At 36.4% G+C, this 19,869-nt stretch overlaps 1 protein-coding gene across 14 annotated transcripts in view; it reads left to right on the forward strand.

Annotated features, from left to right (window-relative positions):
• The window catches only part of Srsf11 (serine and arginine rich splicing factor 11), a 30,280-nt gene extending 14,818 nt beyond the window's left edge, over positions 1 to 15,462 (forward strand). For 3 of the 14 annotated variants that reach the window (XM_048351566.1, XM_048351565.1, XM_048351564.1), the window contains 11 exons: positions 1,455 to 1,564; positions 2,301 to 2,393; positions 3,282 to 3,331; positions 4,360 to 4,452; positions 4,811 to 4,938; positions 6,517 to 6,598; positions 9,825 to 9,956; positions 12,134 to 12,223; positions 12,938 to 13,054; positions 13,873 to 14,011; positions 14,114 to 15,462. In XM_048351566.1, coding sequence (XP_048207523.1) covers positions 1,455 to 1,564; positions 2,301 to 2,393; positions 3,282 to 3,331; positions 4,360 to 4,452; positions 4,811 to 4,938; positions 6,517 to 6,598; positions 9,825 to 9,956; positions 12,134 to 12,223; positions 12,938 to 13,054; positions 13,873 to 14,011; positions 14,114 to 14,311 — 1,232 coding nt within the window. In that variant the 3' untranslated portion in view covers positions 14,312 to 15,462. Of the gene's footprint in view, positions 1 to 294; positions 1,565 to 2,300; positions 2,394 to 3,281; positions 3,332 to 4,359; positions 4,453 to 4,810; positions 4,939 to 6,516; positions 6,599 to 9,824; positions 9,957 to 12,133; positions 12,224 to 12,937; positions 13,055 to 13,872; positions 14,012 to 14,113 lie in introns of all 14 variants that reach the window. The other 11 variants (XM_048351575.1, XM_048351576.1, XM_048351573.1 and 8 more) reach the window with 9 other exon arrangements.
• Positions 15,463 to 19,869: the final 4,407 nt, after the last annotated feature.

Below are 19,869 nucleotides of genomic sequence, written 5' to 3' on the forward strand. Positions count from 1 at the left end.
TAAGATGTTGATACTTAATATATCCTCTTGAGACATAATTTTGCATGCAAAATTATCCCTTAATCTTCATAGGTTTGTTAATATTGATGCATTAATGCCCTATATCTAAATGATCTTCTCCCCTTCCCCTCCATAACTCTTGGTATCTAAATTGATGACAGCTCTGACACAAGCAAGATGACAGTGCTGTGTAGTATACATTTGTTTATATTATCGGCACTTCTCAGTATAGGTGGAAGGAACCATTACCTTTATTTAACAGTGGTTTTTCTTTTTTGTTGTTGTGTTTTACAGTTCTTTTCCCTGGTTCAGCCTGAACTATATACCAGGCCCTGCTGAAAATACCACCCAACAGTTTTCTTCTGCAGCTTATCCAGTTTCTCTTAAGTGCCCTGTACATATTGTATGTTTTATGATGAGATGCAGTTTCTTAATATGTATTACAGAAATACTACTGGTATTTGCAAATATGTAGTTTAATTGTATTATTGAACTCTCATTTCGGGGGCTTGGGCACATTAACAGATTAATCCATCTGTATAGGGCTTTTGCTGTTGGATAGAATTTAAATTGTCTACATAAATTGTCTTAGGACCCTTAGATTTTATCTGAATACACAGATTAGGCTTTAAAAACAGACATATATGTCGTTTTGGCTTAAGGAGTTTGGCTAAGTTAGCTTTTGAACTGACACTATATAGCATCATTTTTTGGTATGGGTTAGCATGGCACATGTGGGGACATAAAGCATTTTACAGGTAAGGAATGTGCCATGTTGTTTTGCCTGTTCTCTCTTTCTCACTCACTCCCCCACACACATCCAGTGTGTATTCAGAGCCCTTCAGAAACATTCATTTTCATGAATCAGCAAAAGCCCTACGCTTGATTCCAACAGAATATTTCCTTTACATTTCCTTTCTTAAATTTTACAAAATTTGTATGGTAGGTGTAAAGAAAATAAATCATAGTAACTGTACCATATTATTAACCCCTAAATCAAACTTTTTTTGTCTTGTGTATCTTGATTTTTCTGTGTGCTTTATAGTGAAGCAGCCGACACGAGTCGTTGTTCATAAAACAGCTTTTGAAAGTTGAGAGCACACCCCTGGAGAACCGACTGTGCTTGCTTACGTTTGGTTCATGACTTAAAAATCGAGTACAGGTGATGAAATCTTGGCAGTGTTAACAAAAAAGTAGTGTGTATTGTGCTATTTTTTTACTCTAGAAACTTAACCATATGTAGAGAAAAAGGAAACAAATTTTCACACATTGAAGTTTCATTCTGACATAAAATTAATAATAAATAATCATAGAGATCAAGCTTTGTATTTTAGCGAACATAAAGTACTTTCAGCAAACTCAGGTGGTGTATCAGGGAGACATTTTCTGGGTGTTTTTGTGTGTTTTCTGCCTCACAAGAGAGTGTGTTCTCATGCATGGATGTTTCCCTGCAGGAGTTATTCCTGATGAGACTAAGGCTTTGTCTCTGTTGGCACCAGCTAATGCAGTGGCAGGTCTTCTGCCTGGTGGTGGTCTCCTGCCTACACCTAACCCACTTACCCAGGTAGGTTCCTGTTTGGTTTCCTTCCAACTGGATGAAAGTACTTGGTTACCAAATTTTAGTTACTATTCATTGAAACTAAAACTAAAATGCACATTTCTTATAGAGAAAGACTTCCTCTTAAGATGCAAATTGTACATGCAACTTAAAGTATGGGTTAATGAATTTTATTAGTAAAGACACCAAACTACACCATAATGTGTAGAATGAGCATTTAGCATAAGGAATTAACTGTTAGGGGATTACTAGGGGAAGTCTAATGTACACAAGAATGTTATATGAGAAACAGTGCAATCAAAAGAAACATACATAGATCAGGGAACTTGGACTTTCTGCCTAACATGCCAAGATCGAGATTAAATCTCTGAAAGAATAGATAAGGAAGTTTTCTTAGGTGCTCATAGACCTTGTTGTAAAGCTGCACAAGTAGATGGCTACTCAAATAGTGTGTCACCTAACAGTTCAAGAAAAGACAGTAAAGAGATATATAAGCTTAACACCATGGTATTTCCCACAGAAGAAATACTTTATATAGCCATGGCATTGGTAGCACAAAGCCAGAAAGAACAATGGGTTTGAGTCTCTAAGAAGCAGTAAAGATAGTTGGCATACCTAGATATACTGAACTAGTTTGGTTTTCTAAATCTAGATTTTATAAATGTGTCCCTTTACAGAAAATAACTTTCTGTTATAAAAGCAAAAATAAAATTTACATAAATTACAACTTTAATTTTTGCAGATTGGCGCTGTTCCATTGGCTGCTTTAGGAGCTCCTACTCTTGATCCTGCCCTTGCTGCACTTGGGCTTCCTGGAGCAAACTTGAACTCTCAGGTACGTACAGCTTATTGAAAATATATTTTACTCTGTTTGTATACTAAGAGCAGGCCTTATTTATTTTCCTCCTTCCTAGGGTTTGAACTCAACCTAAGGTGTGCTACCCCTTAGCTTCTTTTGCTCAGCGCTAGCATTCTACCACTTAAGCTCCACTTCTAGCCTTTTCTTAGTGGATTATTGGAGATAGGACCTCTCATACTTTCCTGCTTTTCTGCCTAGGCTGGCTTCACATAGCGATCCTCAGATCTCAGCCTCTTGAGTAGACAGGATTATAAGCATGAGCCACCAACACCCAGCTGTAGGTTTTATTTTCTGCATTGCAAAAAAAAAAAATGCTTCTCATGCCAGTTCATTAAAAAGAGACTTAATTGGCCACTACATAATTTTTTTTAATCCATATAATTCAAAGTAGAAGTTAGTGCTGGATACCACTGGCTCACACCTATAATTCTAGCTACTGGGAAGGCTGTAATATGAGGGTGACGGTTTGTAGCCAAGCAGGGCAGGGAATTTCTGAAGTCTTTATTTATAGAAATGTTTTAATAAGAGTAGTTAAGAAGTTGTTTTGTTTTCTGTATTTATTCTCATCAGAAAGTACTTCTACAAAGTCTAGACTGCTTAGTCTCAAGCTTTAAATAAATAGCTTTGGTAAGAGTACTTGCTATATTAATACTATAGCCACTTGTTTCTCTTTGCTTTTCAATGTGACTACTCAAAGAATCACACATAGCTTTATTTAATTCTATTGGTCAAACTTCTGCACAGACTATCTCTTTAAAGAGTGGACCCTGAAGATTTTTCCAGAACATCACAATGTACTGAAAAGAATAAGGATCATTTATTGTCTTACATATTTTCATTGCTCATATTTTTGGTTTCTGGCAGTCTCTTGCTGCAGATCAGTTGCTGAAGCTTATGAGTACTGTTGATCCCAAGTAAGTATTTTTTTTCTGCTTCCTTGATGTTCTTTGTGTGAATTTCTGAAGCAAATTACTTTGTTTTGGTTTGTTATAGAGATCCTTTTACTAGGTTACTCAGGGTGGCCTCAGATTTGCAATTCTTCTGCCTCCATTTCTCTAGTATTGGGATTACAGGTGTACACTGCCACACCCAGCGAAGAAGAGGGGTTATTTTATTGTTGATACTAGTAGATTCTTTAGGGTGATGGATATTGTTTAATGGTTATACAGGGGAGGGAGGATTTCATTGTGACATTTCCATGCATATTTACAATGTATTCCTATCAGTCTTCCCCTGTCAAAAAAATAGTTCTTTTAATAGCAAGTTACTGGGATTGGGGATTTAGCTTAGTGGAAGAGTACTTGCCTAGCCAAGTGCAAGGCTCTCAGCTCTGCAAAAAGAAAAGGTTACTTATTTTCATGGCATCTCTTACATATTTGCTCAGAAAAAAAAATTTTAAAGCTTGAAACCCACTAAGGCAATGAATTACATTGTAGCCTTCATAAGTTTTTAAGATTAGAGTCTGAGCATAAAAGATAATGAGAGAGAAGCAAAGCTGAGAAGGAAATTATCCCTATACAAAGTAGTGCCTCTTATGTATGGCTAATAGCCAGTGTGTTCAAAGGTGCTTTGATACATGCTTTCATGCAGTAATTGAAGTTTTTCTTATAGCAAATCTCATATGATGGATTTTTTTCAAATTGGTAATATTTTGGTAAACTAAATTTGAATTTTATACTACTTTTAAGTTGGTAGAAAAAAATTAGAAACATTGGGGGTGAGAGGGCATTCATTTGACTTCAGTTAGTGGGGTTTTTATTTAAAAATTTAGTTTAAAAAAACAAGCATGTACCTACCCCCAAGCTTATAAAATAAAATATCACCCGTATCATTAAAGCTCTCTGCGTATCCATTCCTGATAACATTTCCCACTCTCCCCACAAATAACTACTGTACTAAATTTGGTGTCTATAATTTTTTCTTACATGTGTAAACCCTTAAGGGGCATCTTTAGCCTTGCCAGTCAGGATTTCATGTGTAACTTTGGTCGGCCATTGGCCACTGCCTCAGTTTCTCCCCATCTGCAAACTAAAAGGTAACGCTTTCCCCCAACAAACTTAAGATCTCATAGAAAGTTTTTAAGTCATTTAAAGTTTATTTTTGCCATCAGCACATTCTTTGATACAAGTATTTCTCAAAATGTGTGTGTTTATGGAACACTGATGGATGTTGAATTTCTTATTCCAGAATCATTAAAATGGAGATGCCCATTGTAAATATACAAAACAATGCTGTATGCTATACTGTATATTGTTTACTAAAGTTAAAGAATCTTCCCCTTTTTCAAGGATTATTTTAGTTAGACAATGTTATGTGAAACTTACATGTACTTACTTGAAGTACGGGCTTGATTTTTTAAATCGTTCCATTTTCAGTTGTTGATTCTATTTTAGGTTGAATCATGTAGCTGCTGGTCTTGTTTCACCAAGTCTGAAATCAGATACTTCTAGTAAAGAAATAGAGGAAGCCATGAAAAGAGTACGAGAAGCCCAATCCCTGATATCTGCTGCTATAGAGCCAGGTAAAATACAATTGTTGGCAAAAATGATGGTGAGGAATAACTGTTAAGGTGTTTGAATGCTACTGTAATCATTCTTTTCCATTGTCTTAAGTTGTGATAAAGTATCCTGTAATGAAGTGCCACTCAGACATTTCTGGTTGTGGCTCTGGAACCAGTTTTATCAAATGAGAAAACTAGAATATTCCTGTATATGTTATGAGTAGAACAGTCACCCACCAAGATTGAGCGATTTTAATCCCTTTGTTTTGTTTTGTAGAAGTAATTTACCTTCCTTATTTCCTTTTTTGCAGGGTAGGTGCTAGGGAACAAATCCAGATCTTTGTATCTGCTAAAGAGGTGCTCTACCACTATACTAGATGTCACCTAGATTTTCTTTGAAAGTATGATGGATAGACAGATACCAAATGCTTTAAGCATATCATTTAATAAACAGAATGCCAAGTAATTCAATGTAGGAGTATTAGATATGCATTAGATCTGTGGGCCTAACTCTAGGACACATACTGTGACTGCTTCCATTTTCATGACTGACAGGACTTCTTTGAGATGAAGTGTCACTAATTGTGTAGGATAGCCTCAAATATATGATAGTCCTAAGCTTTTTTTTTTTTTTTTTTTTTTTTTTTTTGCCAGTCCTGGGCCTTGGACTCAGGGCCTGAGCACCATCCCTGGCTTCTTCCTGCTCAAGGCTAGCACTCTGCCACCTGAACCACAGCGCCCCTTCTGGCCGTTTTTCATATATGTGGTGCTGGGGAATCGAACTGAGAGCTTCATGTGTAGGAGGCAAGCACTCTTGCCACTAGGCCATATTCCCAGCCCCAGTCCTAAGCTTTCTATATGCTCAGATTATAGATATGCACCACTATGCTTTACCAAAAATAAAAACTTTAAAGTTTTTGTGGTTCTTTTAATAGTGACATTCTTAGTAAATTTAGTCCTGCTTATAAATTGTGGAATAGCTGCTCATCTTCACTTTGGTGATACTCCGATTTTTGAAAATTGGTTTATTTTCTCTTATAAGACCTAATTTCAAGGGATCGCACAGGTTTTATGTTAAAACTAAGGAATAACATAATTTTGTTATAGATGTGTTTCCTATGTAAAAATACTAGTAAATAGAGGATTAACAGGCCAACAGCAGGAAGAAGGCTGGCATGCTAAAATCTAATTCTGTCACTGCATAAATCATGACTGTATTAACTGGGTAACCAAATCCAGAATCTGAATCTGTTTATTATTCATTAGGATATAATTTATCCCTAAGTATTTAACAATCATAAAAGTGGTAGCGAGAGAGATGAAATTTTTCCTTTGAACCCCAGACATGTACAGCCAAACATGCATAACAACATTCTGTTAGACCAATAATTTTAAATCTTGTGTTTGTATTTATTATGAACTTATACAGCATATGTATATTTGATGTGTTTGAGAATGTGCTAAGATAAAAAAATGAACATTAAACGCATTTAAAGTTTTATTGGAAAAACTGGATATTAAGATATAAGTTCTGTGAATAATTTCTATGTGATCTCCCTACTAAGTGGATTTGTAAGTGTTCCTTTTCTTTAAATCAAGATAAAAAAGAAGAAAAAAGAAGGCATTCAAGATCAAGATCACGTTCACGCAGGAGGCGGACTCCTTCATCTTCCAGACACAGGTTAGATTTTGAAGTCAGTTATATCTTAGAGAAAGGTTATTGCTGTTTGTTCTGCTGTTTGTTCTATCTTAATTTGTTCTTTACTCACTGGTTACAGTGTGTTTGATCTACGATTGCTGGTAGTAGGGTATGGGGTAAGGAAAAAGATGTAGAATAAACATTTCATACTTTTTAATACAAATAGCAATCCATCGGTAGTAGGGAAAACTGTTGGGACCTAGGCACCATAAATATTATGTATGTGCATGGTAGTAGTATACTGAAACCTACCAAATACTTTGAAAAAGGGAGGACTAAGGACAAGTGGGGATGAATTAGTTCAAAGTACACTATACAGCTATAGAAGTATCATCCTTACTCAATTATTGTATTCTATTTATTTTTTTAAAAGTCAACTAAAATAAACCCAGTGATGCTGGCTCATGCCTGTAGTCCTAAAGCTATTCAAGAGGCTGAAATCTAAGCATCAGGGTTCAAAGCCAACCTGTATTGAAAGCATGTGAGACGCTTAGTGCCAGTTAGCCCTCGAAAAGCTGGAAGTGGGGCTCAAGTGTAGAGTACTAATCTTGAGCAACTCAGAGACAGTGCTCATTCGCCTCTACCTTCTTTTGTGGAGAGGAAATGCTACTACCTCTACTCTCCATTGCTCCTCCATGATTTATGCCATTGTTTGCATAGTGACATTTTGATCTTAGGGACCCCATGAAAGGAGCTTTACAGCATCCCTGGTCCCGCAATTTGAAAACTATTACTATTTCAGACATCAAATCTAATTTCACTCACTTTGTTCATTTATTTTGTTTACCCTAATTATACTGTAGTTCTAGTTTGATTGAGCCCTTTAATCGTGGTCAGTTGTTTGGGCCAGTTTCAGCTTCACCTTACATGTCCTTCTACCACTTGACTCTTGGCTAGTAATCTTCACTCCCAGGCCTATCTGTTCTCGAGCAATGGTGAATAAGGGTATATTTCCCATGTTATGAAGTTTACAGAAAGGTAAAATACTCATTGCATTAAAATTTCTTCATATTAAACTGGTGACTCCTACTAGAGATGATTTAAATTGTGTCAGATATAGCTGAATAAGACATGTAAATATATGTGTTAGCTAAATTCAGTAAGAAAGTACTGATGACATTATTGTTATTGTTGTTGTTGTTATTATTATTATTATTATTATTTTGCCAGTCCTGGGCCTTGGACTCAGGGCCTGATGACTGTCCCTGGCTTCTCTTTGTTCAAGGCTAGCACTCTGCCACTTGAGCCACAACGCCACTTCTGGCTGTTTTCTTTATATATGGTGCTGGGGAATCAAACCCAGGGCTTCATGTATACAAGTCAAGCACTCTTGCCACTAGACCATATTCCCAGCCCCAGTACTGATGACTTTTAAGGGCAAATGTTTTAATGGAGTAAATAGTACTCAAAGCATATCATACACTCTGTTTTGTTTTGCTTTTTGCCAGTCCTGGGGCTTGAACTCAGGGCCTGAGCACTGTCCTTGGCTTCTTTTTTGCTCAAGAGTAGCACTCTACCACTTGAGTCACAGCGCCACTTCCAGCTTTTTCTATATATGTGGTGCTGAGGAATTGAACCCAGGGCTTCATGTATACAGGCGAGCACTTTACCACTAGGCCATATTCCCAGCCTGCTATCACACACTCTGCTCAAGCACTAAGCAGGACTTTTTTTTTTTTAATGGTAGTAATGGGACATGAACTCAGGAGCCTGAGTGCTGTACCTGAGTCTTTTCATTCAAGGTTCATGCTCCACCATTTGAGCCATGGCTTTACTGCTGGCATTTTCGTGATTAATTGGAGATGAGAGACTCAAGGACTTTCCTGCTCATTCTGGCTTCAAATTGCAACCCTCAGATGTCAGCTTCCTTAGCTGGAATTACTTGTGTGAGGTGTTGTGCCCAGCCTTTTAATATAGTTTGGTCTTTGCAGCCATTGGTATTGGTACATTACCCATATCTTTGCTGAAGCAGCAGCTTCAAAAACATTAAATAATATTTCTTAAAGTGTATGGTTTATAAATGAGAATTGAACAGATTTGTCCATACTTTTTTCTCATTGTCATTGTGATTTGAGTCAGGCTTTCACTATGTACTAGCTGTAGCTACAAATTTGCCATTTTCCTATATTATCTCCCTAGTAGGGATTATCAACATGTGCCAGTCAGTATACCTGGTTACAGTCCATTTCTAAACTGCCCTTTCTCTTTATATATAATGAAAAACAGGCAGAAAGTTTACACTATATTTGGTATATCTCATTTAAAGAGGTTGGGTGATTGCTGAAAATAAAGTGATCAAAAATATAAACACACTAAAACTTATTTTTAATGATTTCTAGAGGAATGTTTTGTGACAAAAAAGGTAATCGATCATAGAAAGGTTATATAAAACGTGCTTGTTGGGTCCTGAGAAAGAACCCAGTGATAAAACCAGAGAAGTTTGTTGGTGTTGGTCATGGGGCTTGAACTTGGGTTGGTGGCACTGTCCCTGAGCTCTTGCTGAAGGCCAGCAGAAAGACTTTGAGCCAAAAGGCCAACGTTTTTCTGGTGGTTAATTGGAGATAAGTGTCACACAGACTTTTCTCTCCAGGCTGGCTTTGAATCACCATCCTCAGATCTCAACCCTTGGAGTAGCTGGTATTACAGGCGAGAGCCCCCAGCACCTGGCTGAGAATATTTCCTTAATGTGGTAGGAAGAAAGATTCTATACTGCCAATGAAGTGTTGAAGAAAAAAATAAGAGTAAATAGCATTATACTGTATTATATGTGCAAGGCCTACATTGTTTGGAGTTTCTTTAATTGTGAATTGAAGTGGAACACTTCAGGAAACCTACTTGCAAGGCCTGTTTGAAAAGCATGCAGTGAGTACAATATGAGTGTTTGATAATAGAAAAATGGGGAACCAAAAAGGTACATGTTAGGAGATAGTACCAACAATAGAAGATACTGTTTCTCTTGCATTTTTAACCTGAAAAATTCAGGTTTGATGGACATAACCAATTGAATAAAACATTAAAAAGTGAAGAATTCTATGTATTTAAAAGGGTATTAACTATTTTCTAATGTATTAAAGATTGACACCAACTGGAGAAAAGGGAATTATCTCTTTATATTGATTGTTAGTCTGTCTGATGTGAAGTGAAATATCCACAAATCAGTGTTCTTACATTTATGTACATATTGTATTGCTTCCTTCTATATTATTAGGCGATCAAGAAGCAGGTCCAGGAGGCGATCGCATTCTAAATCAAGGAGTAGACGACGATCCAAAAGTCCAAGACGGAGAAGATCTCATTCCAGAGAAAGAGGTAGAAGGTCAAGGAGCACATCAAAAACCAGGTATGGCACTGGGTGAGAACACAGAATGGAGTTTCTTTCACCCTCAGATAATGTGCTACTAAATTATAAAAGACCTAAAACATGAGGAGATGAAGTTGACATGGTTCAAAACTATTTAAGAATTGACTAGGCTGACATTTGGTTTTTGTCCCCTATAAACCTCAAGACCTAGGTAGGTAATTATTTCTTTTTGCCGGTTCTGGGGCTTGGACTCAGGGCCTGAGCACCTGGCTTCTTTTTGCTCAAGGCTAACACTCTACTACTTGAGCCACAGTACCACTTCTGGCTTTTTCTGTTTATGTGGTGCTGAGGAATCGAACCCAGGGCTTCGTGTATGCAATGCAAGCACTCTACTGCTAAACCATATCCCCAGCCCCTCTTAATTTTTATGTTTTATTTCTACTTACACATATGTTGTTCAACTACTATTTTCAGATAGACATAGCCACTTTTAAAGTTAATTATGCCTAGCCTTGATAATATACCAGATTATTGGTTATCACTCTGTAGTGGTGTACGAGCTTTGTCATTTGAAAAGCACACATTTTTACTATTGTCCCCCCAAAGATTTATTGTTAGTAAGCATTTACCTCAACAGATGGAAATACGATAACCTTACTGAATTGTATTTAGCCTGTAATCATGGGACTTTTTTTTAGTAGGTGAGGAAATTATCTGTTAACCCATTCATTCAAACTGGATTGTTTAATGAAATCCTTGTTCAGGAAAATAATTAGGGATTCTTTTCCTCAAGGACTTTGTTTACTATTTCTGAAAGCAATAGTATAATTACATGCAAAGAACTTTCCTTAAAATAGTGGTTTCCATTTGCTGTTGTTGGGACAGGTATAATAAACTTGACTGCATTCTGACAGATTTGAGTAGACTCAGTGGACACATTGTTTCAATTTCAGGTAGAGAATAATGTATAAAGTTCAGTGTGAGTTGTACAAGTAGCAAAAATAGCTACAGTATCACTTAGCAGTAATTAAAGACCATATGTGTGACTGTGCCTGGAAAGATTTCTAATAGATGTAGTATGAGGGTGTGATGAAACTCATAGTGATTAAGAGGCAATCACAGTAAGAGATTGTTACTTGAGATATTACACAAATTAACATGAGGAGGAAGAATATTCTGTAGCCAGATGATCGGAGGAGAGGGATGAATTAGAATATCTAAAACTTAAAAGATGTGCACAGAAATTTAAGTGTATGTTTACAACAGAAATAGACATTATCTACCCACTGTGCAGATTCTTGCAAAAGTGGTGTTGGGGTAACTGATAGGATATTTAAATAAAAACAAATGTATAAGAATCTATTTTTTTAATCATTTTTGAGTTGAGATAGGGTTACCAATTCATCTTGGGCTTTCATATATTCTATAAAAGAATACTAGTGAATGATTTGTTATAGTATAGTATGGATTTTTATCTGTTAGTAGTTAGGTGTAGGGAGATTGATAATGAAGAGAAAGGCATAAGCCATGTGCCCAGCTATTCAGGAGACTGAGACCAGTTCTGAAGCCAACCCCGGCAGGAAAGTTCATGACACTGTTATCTCCAATTAACCACCAAAAATCTGGAAGTGGAGATGTGGTTCAAGTGGTAGAGTGCTAGCCTTGAGCTGGGAATATTGCTTAGCTATAGAGTGTTCACACTGCATGCATGAAGCCCTGGGTTTGATGCCTTAATACCACACAAACAGAAAAAAAGCTGGAAGTGGTGCTGTGGCTCAAGTGATAGAGTGCTAGCCTTGAGCAAAAAGGAAGCCAAGGACATTCCCCTGACTCCAAACCCCAGGACTGGCAAAAAAAATTAAAAAGAGCTCAGGGACACCACCCACGCCATGAGTTCAAGTCCCAGGACCAGCATAAAAAAAGAAAGGAGAGGGAAGGAGAAAGAGAAATAGGCAGGAGGCAGGAGTGGAAGGAGATGTTCAAGAATCTAGAATCAGTTATTAATCCCCTGAAGTTTGCAACAAGACACTGGACAACATCCTAATTATTTTCTTAGCAAGTAAACTACATTGTAGCCAAGGACATTATTTCTGAAATATCTATCAGAATGATATCAGAATGAGATCAGTTAGATCTGATTATACTTTTAAGTTTCTATTTACAGCATTCTATAAAGAACCATTCCTTATGCATTATAAATTATGCTCATTTATTAGAGATAAAAAGAAGGAAGACAAAGAAAAGAAACGTTCCAAAACACCACCAAAAAGTTACAGCACCGCCAGACGTTCTAGAAGTGCAAGCAGGTAAGATGGCTTTTCTGTTTTACTTTATGAAATGAGTAACCTGTGGGCATGAAAATGTGTTCCTGAACTTACAATACTTTAGTGTTTAAAACTAGACTTGAGTAGCTAAGATTTAATAGCTACAGCATACTGGACTATTTGGGCCATATACATTAACTTTGCATACTAATATACAAGAATTTTGTGTTTCTCATACAGTAGTTCATAGATGAACAGAAAGCAGTAAAAGTTGTGATTTATTCCATTCCTTAGGCTAACAGTTCTATCTTTAAACTATCATAGTGAAAATTGAAATAGTATTGCCAACCCCAGAGGAAACATTTTTTGTGCTTTTTTTTTTTTCTTCAGATGCTGGTTATACATACTTTTATATGATTTCTTTTTTAATATAATTTCATGGCTGGGAATGGTGGCACATACCTGAGCACAACTTCTTGGGAGGATCATGATTTGAAAAGTTAGCTAGCCTCTTAATCCAAAAACACAAGCCCAGAGTGGTTAGCAAGTATGACAAGAAATATACTCACTACCTTATGTATGTAACTGTAACCCCTCTGTACATCACTTTGACAATAAAATTAAATTTCAAAACAAAAAAACAAGCCCAGAGAGATAGTGAGCTCAAAACAGTATTACAGGCGTTACATTCCTAAAAATCAGGTTATTAGTAGTTCTAGTAGAGCTAATGAGATCATACTATATTTTAAAGCCTAGTTTGCACATTTCTGATTTTAGAGAGAGACGAAGAAGAAGAAGCCGAAGTGGGACAAGATCTCCTAAAAAACCTAGGTCTCCTAAAAGAAAATTGTCACGCTCACCGTCCCCTAGGAGGTAAGGATGTTAAGCATTTAGATCTATCATAATTTTTAAAATTCGTAAGTGCTTTAATCTGTCCTATTATATAGTTTTCCTTTTTGGTAATTAAAATTATAAAAATTTATTAAAATTAAATTAATTAAATTAATTAAAAATATTCTTTATATTTTTCTTAACAAGAAGAAGTACATGTGTAGGGGCTGAGGATATGGCCTAGTGGCAAGAGTGCCTGCCTCGGTATACCCGAGGCCCTAGGTTCGATTCCCCAGCACCACATATACAGAAAACGGCCAGAAGCGGCGCTGTGGCTCAAGTGGCAGAGTGCTAGCCTTGAGCGGGAAGAAGCCAGGGACAGTGCTCAGGCCCTGAGTCCAAGGCCCAGGACTGGCCAAAAAAAAAAAAAAAAAAAAAGAAGTATAACTGTAAAAAGTACCCGAGGCCCTGGGTTCGATTCCCCAGCACCACATATACAGAAAATGGCCAGAAGTGGCGCTGTGGCTCAAGTGGCAGAGTGCTAGCTTTGAGCAAAAAACCAGTGCTCAGGCCCTGAGTCCAAGCCCCAGGACTGGCAAAAAAAAAAAAAAAAAAAGAAGTACATGTGTAGATTAAGCATTTTACCCTTAGAACAAGGTTGCTGTCTTCTCGAAGCCTGTGTTGAATGTGCGTGGCTTGTGTCTTTATTGTCCAGAGTTTGAAATTAATTGGATTATTGCCATCTTCTGAACTCCTGAGTAATCTTAGGAACTTAAAAAACCTTTGGCTGCACTTCAGGATGAAGCTTGTTTAAGGTTTCTTTGAAGCATTTTTAAGTGCATTCTTAACATTGATTCTAGACATAAAAAGGAGAAGAAGAAAGATAAAGACAAAGAAAGAAGCAGAGATGAAAGGGAACGATCAACAAGCAAAAAGAAGAAAAGTAAAGATAAGGAAAAGGATCGGGAAAAAAAATCAGAGAGTGATAAAGATGTAAAAGTATGTATACAAACTAGTTTGTTTCTTATTTGGTATAATGTTGGTAGTTTGGAAATAGTTTTTCTTTGAAGAAGCTTATTTGTATTATTCTCCTTGGCAAAGCAGGTTACACGGGATTATGATGAAGAAGAACAGGGCTATGACAGTGAAAAAGAGAAGAAAGAGGAGAAGAAATCAGCAGACTCTGGGTCCCCTAAAACCAAGGAATGTTCTGTTGAAAAAGGAACTGGTGATTCACTAAGAGAATCCAAAGTGAATGGGGATGATCATCATGAGGAAGACATGGATATGAGTGACTGAATATTGCCTCTGTAGGAATCCAGCTGTACCCATGCATCAGTGTCATTCCTTTGTGTGATTTTTAATGCTGTAATTGTTCATCTCAAACTTAGATGTATACAGCTCAAAATTACGAATGGTTATAAAGCTGATACTGATACTTATTTACATCAAAAAGCTTTTAGAAAATGGTAACCAACTTTTGTTATGGTAAAATCTGAGTAAACCAAGCAGTTTTACTATTCTGGTGCTGCTTCATAATGAAAATGAAAAGCTGCATGCATCTACAGCAGGCATGGATTGTTTATGTTGTATAATCCCTTTTATTAAGTAAGTTCACTTATAGTAATTCTAGAATTTGAGTCATTGCTGTAATAGAGCCATGTAGGGAATGCACTGATTGCATGTTACTGTGGCAAGAATATCCTAAATGTCATTAAAAATCCTCCAACATGATGGATCTACTTATGGTCTTGTTGACATGACAAATTAACATTTCTTAGAGTTACATCTGGAAACGAATTTGAAGTAGATAATCCTTCAAGCCTTATGGCTAAATTTTGTGGCTTTGTTTAACTTAGAAAGGTTATATATGCACTAACCTTTTTTATGGCTAATTAGGCTCTAATTAAAGAAACAAGATTTCAGATAAAACTTCTCAGTAAGTAATAGCAAAATATTTTGAAGTAGAATTGTATACTTTTCCATAGGTATTTAGGACTTTGTTTCCTGCAGTAATTTATTTCATACCTGCATCCCATGAAAGCTATCCACTTATCCTGAGTCTGTTTTAAATTTTTTTTCTTGTCCTGATTTCAATTTTCCACTTTGGTTTGTTTTAAACTCACTGTTGGGGGGTGGGGGTGGAAATGATAGTGCATTTTAAATTGACCTTCACATGCTTTTTAAATATTAAGACAAATTACTTGATGATGTACTTTTATTTGATCTCGAGTTGTATAAAACCAATTTGTGTTTCTCTTACTGCATAGTAATCTTATGCACAGTGATTCCATGTTATATGCGTAGTTAGGCAACTGTTTTCTTAGTTACAGGATTTCAAGCTTGACTTTTGTGCAGTTAAAACAAAAGTAGGCTACAGTCTGTGCCATGTTGATGTACAGTTTCTGAAATTGTTTTACATGACTTTGATAATAAAACCCTTAAACTTATGTTCATGTTCCTGTAAAACTGCATTTGTATTTATTTCCACTGTTGAATGTATGACATTTACCTCATTCATTTTACAAGTTCTTTCTATCTACATTCTTAATACCACAAGGTGAAAAGCATCAGCTTAGTGATAATTGTCCTGACACCAAAATAACTACAATCTTAATCTTTATTTCTCATATTTTTGTGTGGGAATCGGGGTTGGATAACACGAACTTTAAATGATCCTACATATACTTAGTAAATTTATATTTTCAATGAAATATAAATATTTGCCTTTTCTGAGCTAGTATAAAAGTTGTTAATGATATGTATCTATTGTATAATACTAAATGGTGTAAATATTCATTTATGAAATGAGGAATATTGGGTGGCTGATATTAAGGGAAATCAAGACATGGAACTGTGGCCTTTTCCCAGCTTTGAGTTTAGATTGTTCTAAAATTAAGTGGCATGTAGAACAGTGTTTTTACAGTTTGTAGTGACTTTGAAGATTTTATCAAGAATTTTGTCCTTTAGTAAGTGTAAGGTGTGAATAATCATTACATTTTTTTAAGTTGAATGCAAATATTTGTTTAAATTACAGGAACTTTTAGTAAATAAAGTTAAACCAAGTCACATGGCCTTTTTTTTCTTTATGCTGATACTGGGGTTTGAACTGGGTCTGGGTACTCCCCTGAGCTTTTTTTGCTGAAGGCTAGCTAGTGCTCTACCACTTGAGCCACAGCTCTACTTTTGGATTTTTGGTGGTTAATTGGAGCTAACAGTCTCACAAACTTAACTGCTCATGCTGGCTTCAAACCACAATCCTCAGACCTCAGCCTCCCAAGTAGCTAGAATTCTAGACATAAGCCATGGGTACTTGAAAAGCATGCCAGTTTAAGTCAGAAACAAAATATTGACAATACTGACAATCTCTGAATTGAAACATTTAATATGCCTTTTTATAAAGGTGATTTTAAGTATTTTGGATTCTCAATAGTGTCACTGACTTCAGGTGATACAATGTAATTTAGGGGTTTTTATTAGTGAACATTGTCTGCATATGAGTACTGTGCACTTAGACACAGCTTTTAACAGATGAAAACCAAGTGAACAAATATACAATTTTGTTCTGTATTTGGTAGTAAAGTTTAAAAATGGTTTTGTTAGATGTCCTTATTTAAGGTTTGCAGTAGTAAGAGTAGCCTTTTTTGAAAGATTTGTGACTGCTTTTGAGCTTGAGCTTTATTTAGTAGAGCTGGTAAGACCTGTTTATCTGTAAAACAAAAGTGATTGGCAGGAAGTACTTGGTTGGGAGAAGAAGAAATGTTCTTTAGTGTCTCTGGGTCAATAGATAGTAGTTGCTATTTGGTTAGGGCTTTTATCTGAACAGTTGTGAAGGTGTTTCACTTCGATGTGTCAATTTATATGTACAATGCACCTTGGTCAATGTGACATCACCCCTTTCCATCATTCCTGCCCCCATCCCAATTTGACTAGTTATATCATGTATTGATTGTTAATCACCCATCATCCTGTCTCTTAAGGGCTTTATAAAAACTAGGTAATTTAGGGAGCAATACCAAAACAAAAACTTGAATATGAATTGTATGCATACTGTTGAGAAGCCTGTTCATGCCATTTATATTTTCTCTTTTCAGTAGGTGCCTGATGGCAGGCAGGAGAAGGTACGGTCATAGAAAAAGTACCACCACCAGGACAGTAATAATGAGTTTGACTTTACATGTTAAAGTTGAGAGGGCTGGCTTTGTGTGTCATACCATTTAATTACCAGTATCACTTGTATGTCTAGCACCAAGCAAAGCGTCCAACATCCATGCTGTATGTACCATGGCTTGTACTCTGGGCCTCTTACTCTAGGTCTGTCTGCTTTCTTTGTCCTGGCAGCACTCTACCATTTGAACATGCCTCCAATCCAGCATTTTGCTGGTTAATTTGAGATGGAGTCTCAAGACTTTTCTACACCTGCTGACTTTGACTAACCTCCTGAGTAACTAGGATTACAGGTGTTGAGTTCCTGGTACCAGGCCAAGATTGGTAACATCTGTTTTGGAGTTGATGGTTGGTTGGGTTTAAACTCAGGGCCTAGGCACTGTCCCTGAGCCTCTTGGTGCTCAAAGCTAGCACTTTACCACTTAAGCCACAGCACCACTTCTAGTTGAGTGGTTAATTGGAGCTAAAAGTCTCCTGGGGACTTTGCAGCCCATGCTGGCTTTGAACTGTGATCCTCAGACCTCAGCCTCCTTAATAGCTATGATTACAGACGTGAGCCACCAGCACCCGGTGATAACATTTATCTTTTAAAATTGAATTGAGCATTGGAAAAATGGAATTGCTACTAATACTGTGTATTAACAATCTATTTCTAAGAATATTAGTTTTCTATCACTGTATCTCATCTGAGTACCCTGGATACTGTATATACTGGTATTAGAACTAGGGAAGTGAAAGGGATTATCAAAATATAGACAGGATAAAAAGACAAACGACTCCAAAAGCAATACTTGAGAAGCAATTTGGTGTAAACCAACTGAACAACTCATGGGGGTAGAGGGAAAAGGGGAGGGGGAAAATGAGGGAGGAGGAAACAAAATTGTACAAGAAATATACCCATTGCCTTATGTATGACACTGTAACCCCTCTGTACATCACTTTTATTGAGAAAAAAATAAATAAAAGAAAATTAGCAGTTTTCTAAGTTAAATGGATGGACGTACATAATTTTTACCTTTTGTTCCCATTTTATATCCACTAATAGGTAGATTTCAACATTTGGCACAATCGAAGGCCAATGGAAAAACTGTTAAGAATATTTTTAATGTATAGAAGATAGTAATCTGAGATGATGTGCAGAGGAAGGATCTCATATTTTAAGTTACCAATAAGATGTCTAGCATTCATATCCTTTTCAAAACTATTAATTTTTGTAGTATATGGCCACTAAAAATTACTATGAAGCCTATTTTAAACACATTAGCTCAAATATTTGTGCATGAGATGGTCTCAGATGCCAAATGGAACATTCCAAATATTAACTTATGGAATAGCATAATCTTAATTTTTCTGATACTTTCTGAAGATATACTAAATGTACTTGTAATAAAATGTAAAAATAGCCTTTTTCATTCACTAAGTTGAAAAAAATCTGTTAAATGCTAAGTTTTGGAAGATGCATCAATTGCACAGTATTTCTAAAATTTTCACAAAGTTAAGGGTACCCCTACCTGTAATCAGAAAAGCAAAACCTCTGGAGAAAGTTGTCATGTGTGATGTGTTCATTTATTTTTAACAATCTGACCTTTAACAGTGGTATGAGTTGGTCAAAGGATTTTAGTCTTTTGTACATGATGCTGGAGATCAAAGGCCATAGGAGTTAGGAAGGAGACTGAACCACAAACTGGAACCCAGAAAAATGTACTGACACCCTGGTCACATCTTGTTGCTTCTGACCTTAGTGGCCAGGGGGGCCTACAGAAGTCAAGATTCTTCATGAACCTAAGCACACGCCTGAATCAAATCTTGACTTTAAAGTTGGAGCTGCATGTTAAAATTGAGGTCTTCCCTCAAAGGGAAGATGGAGCAAATAATTGCAGGCTTAGCTATTACCTCATCCCCAAAAGCAGTAGATGAAAGATGAGTTACAAAATTTCACGTTCATGCTCACTTCCAAACTGGACAACCTATATTATTTCAAAACTCCCAAATTGTTGGCCCTCACTGACCAACAGCAGTATGCAAACTATAGGTAATAAGTGGACTATTTTGGGTTTTGTTGCACAGTATATCTCCTTTAGACAGTTTTGCTAAATTGCTTTTCACTTGTAAAACAAAGATGAATTTCTTAACACCTTAGGAATTTTGCATCAGTACTTTCAGATATTTGCCAAGTGAAATTGTAATTCTGTGTACTGTAGGTAACATAGCTAGAATTGCTATTTGAAGGGCTACAACAGAAGTCTTTAGAAGGTCAATGATTTCTAATATGAAACATGAACATTTTAGATGGCAACTAAAGATAATTTTCCAGATTGCTAGTATGTACTTTGTAAAAGTTTCTAGAACTTCATAGTGTAGGAACAAGTCAGGACTTTGGCCAAGTTTAGTTTTGCAATACATGTATTTCCTGTCCAATTCTCTCTGAAGCCAAGTTTCGCTGCCACTTAAAAGTTTTCAAATCCAGCAGTGATTCTTTCACTCAGATTTAAATGCTGGCATACTACAAGTAGGACTTCTCATTTTTCTCTAGCAAACTGCCTTGCAAATAAAAGAAACATAAATGAACAGAATGGACGATCTTATTTAATGATAGTATTTAGTCCAGCTTTTTCATGGCCTGCAAAATGAAACAGGATGTTTATCTGCTGCAGACTTAGTGAAAACCAAACAGTACTCAACACTATCTC

This window comes from Perognathus longimembris, chromosome 7 (genome assembly GCF_023159225.1).
Source record: "Perognathus longimembris pacificus isolate PPM17 chromosome 7, ASM2315922v1, whole genome shotgun sequence".
Lineage (NCBI taxonomy): Eukaryota > Metazoa > Chordata > Mammalia > Rodentia > Heteromyidae > Perognathus > Perognathus longimembris.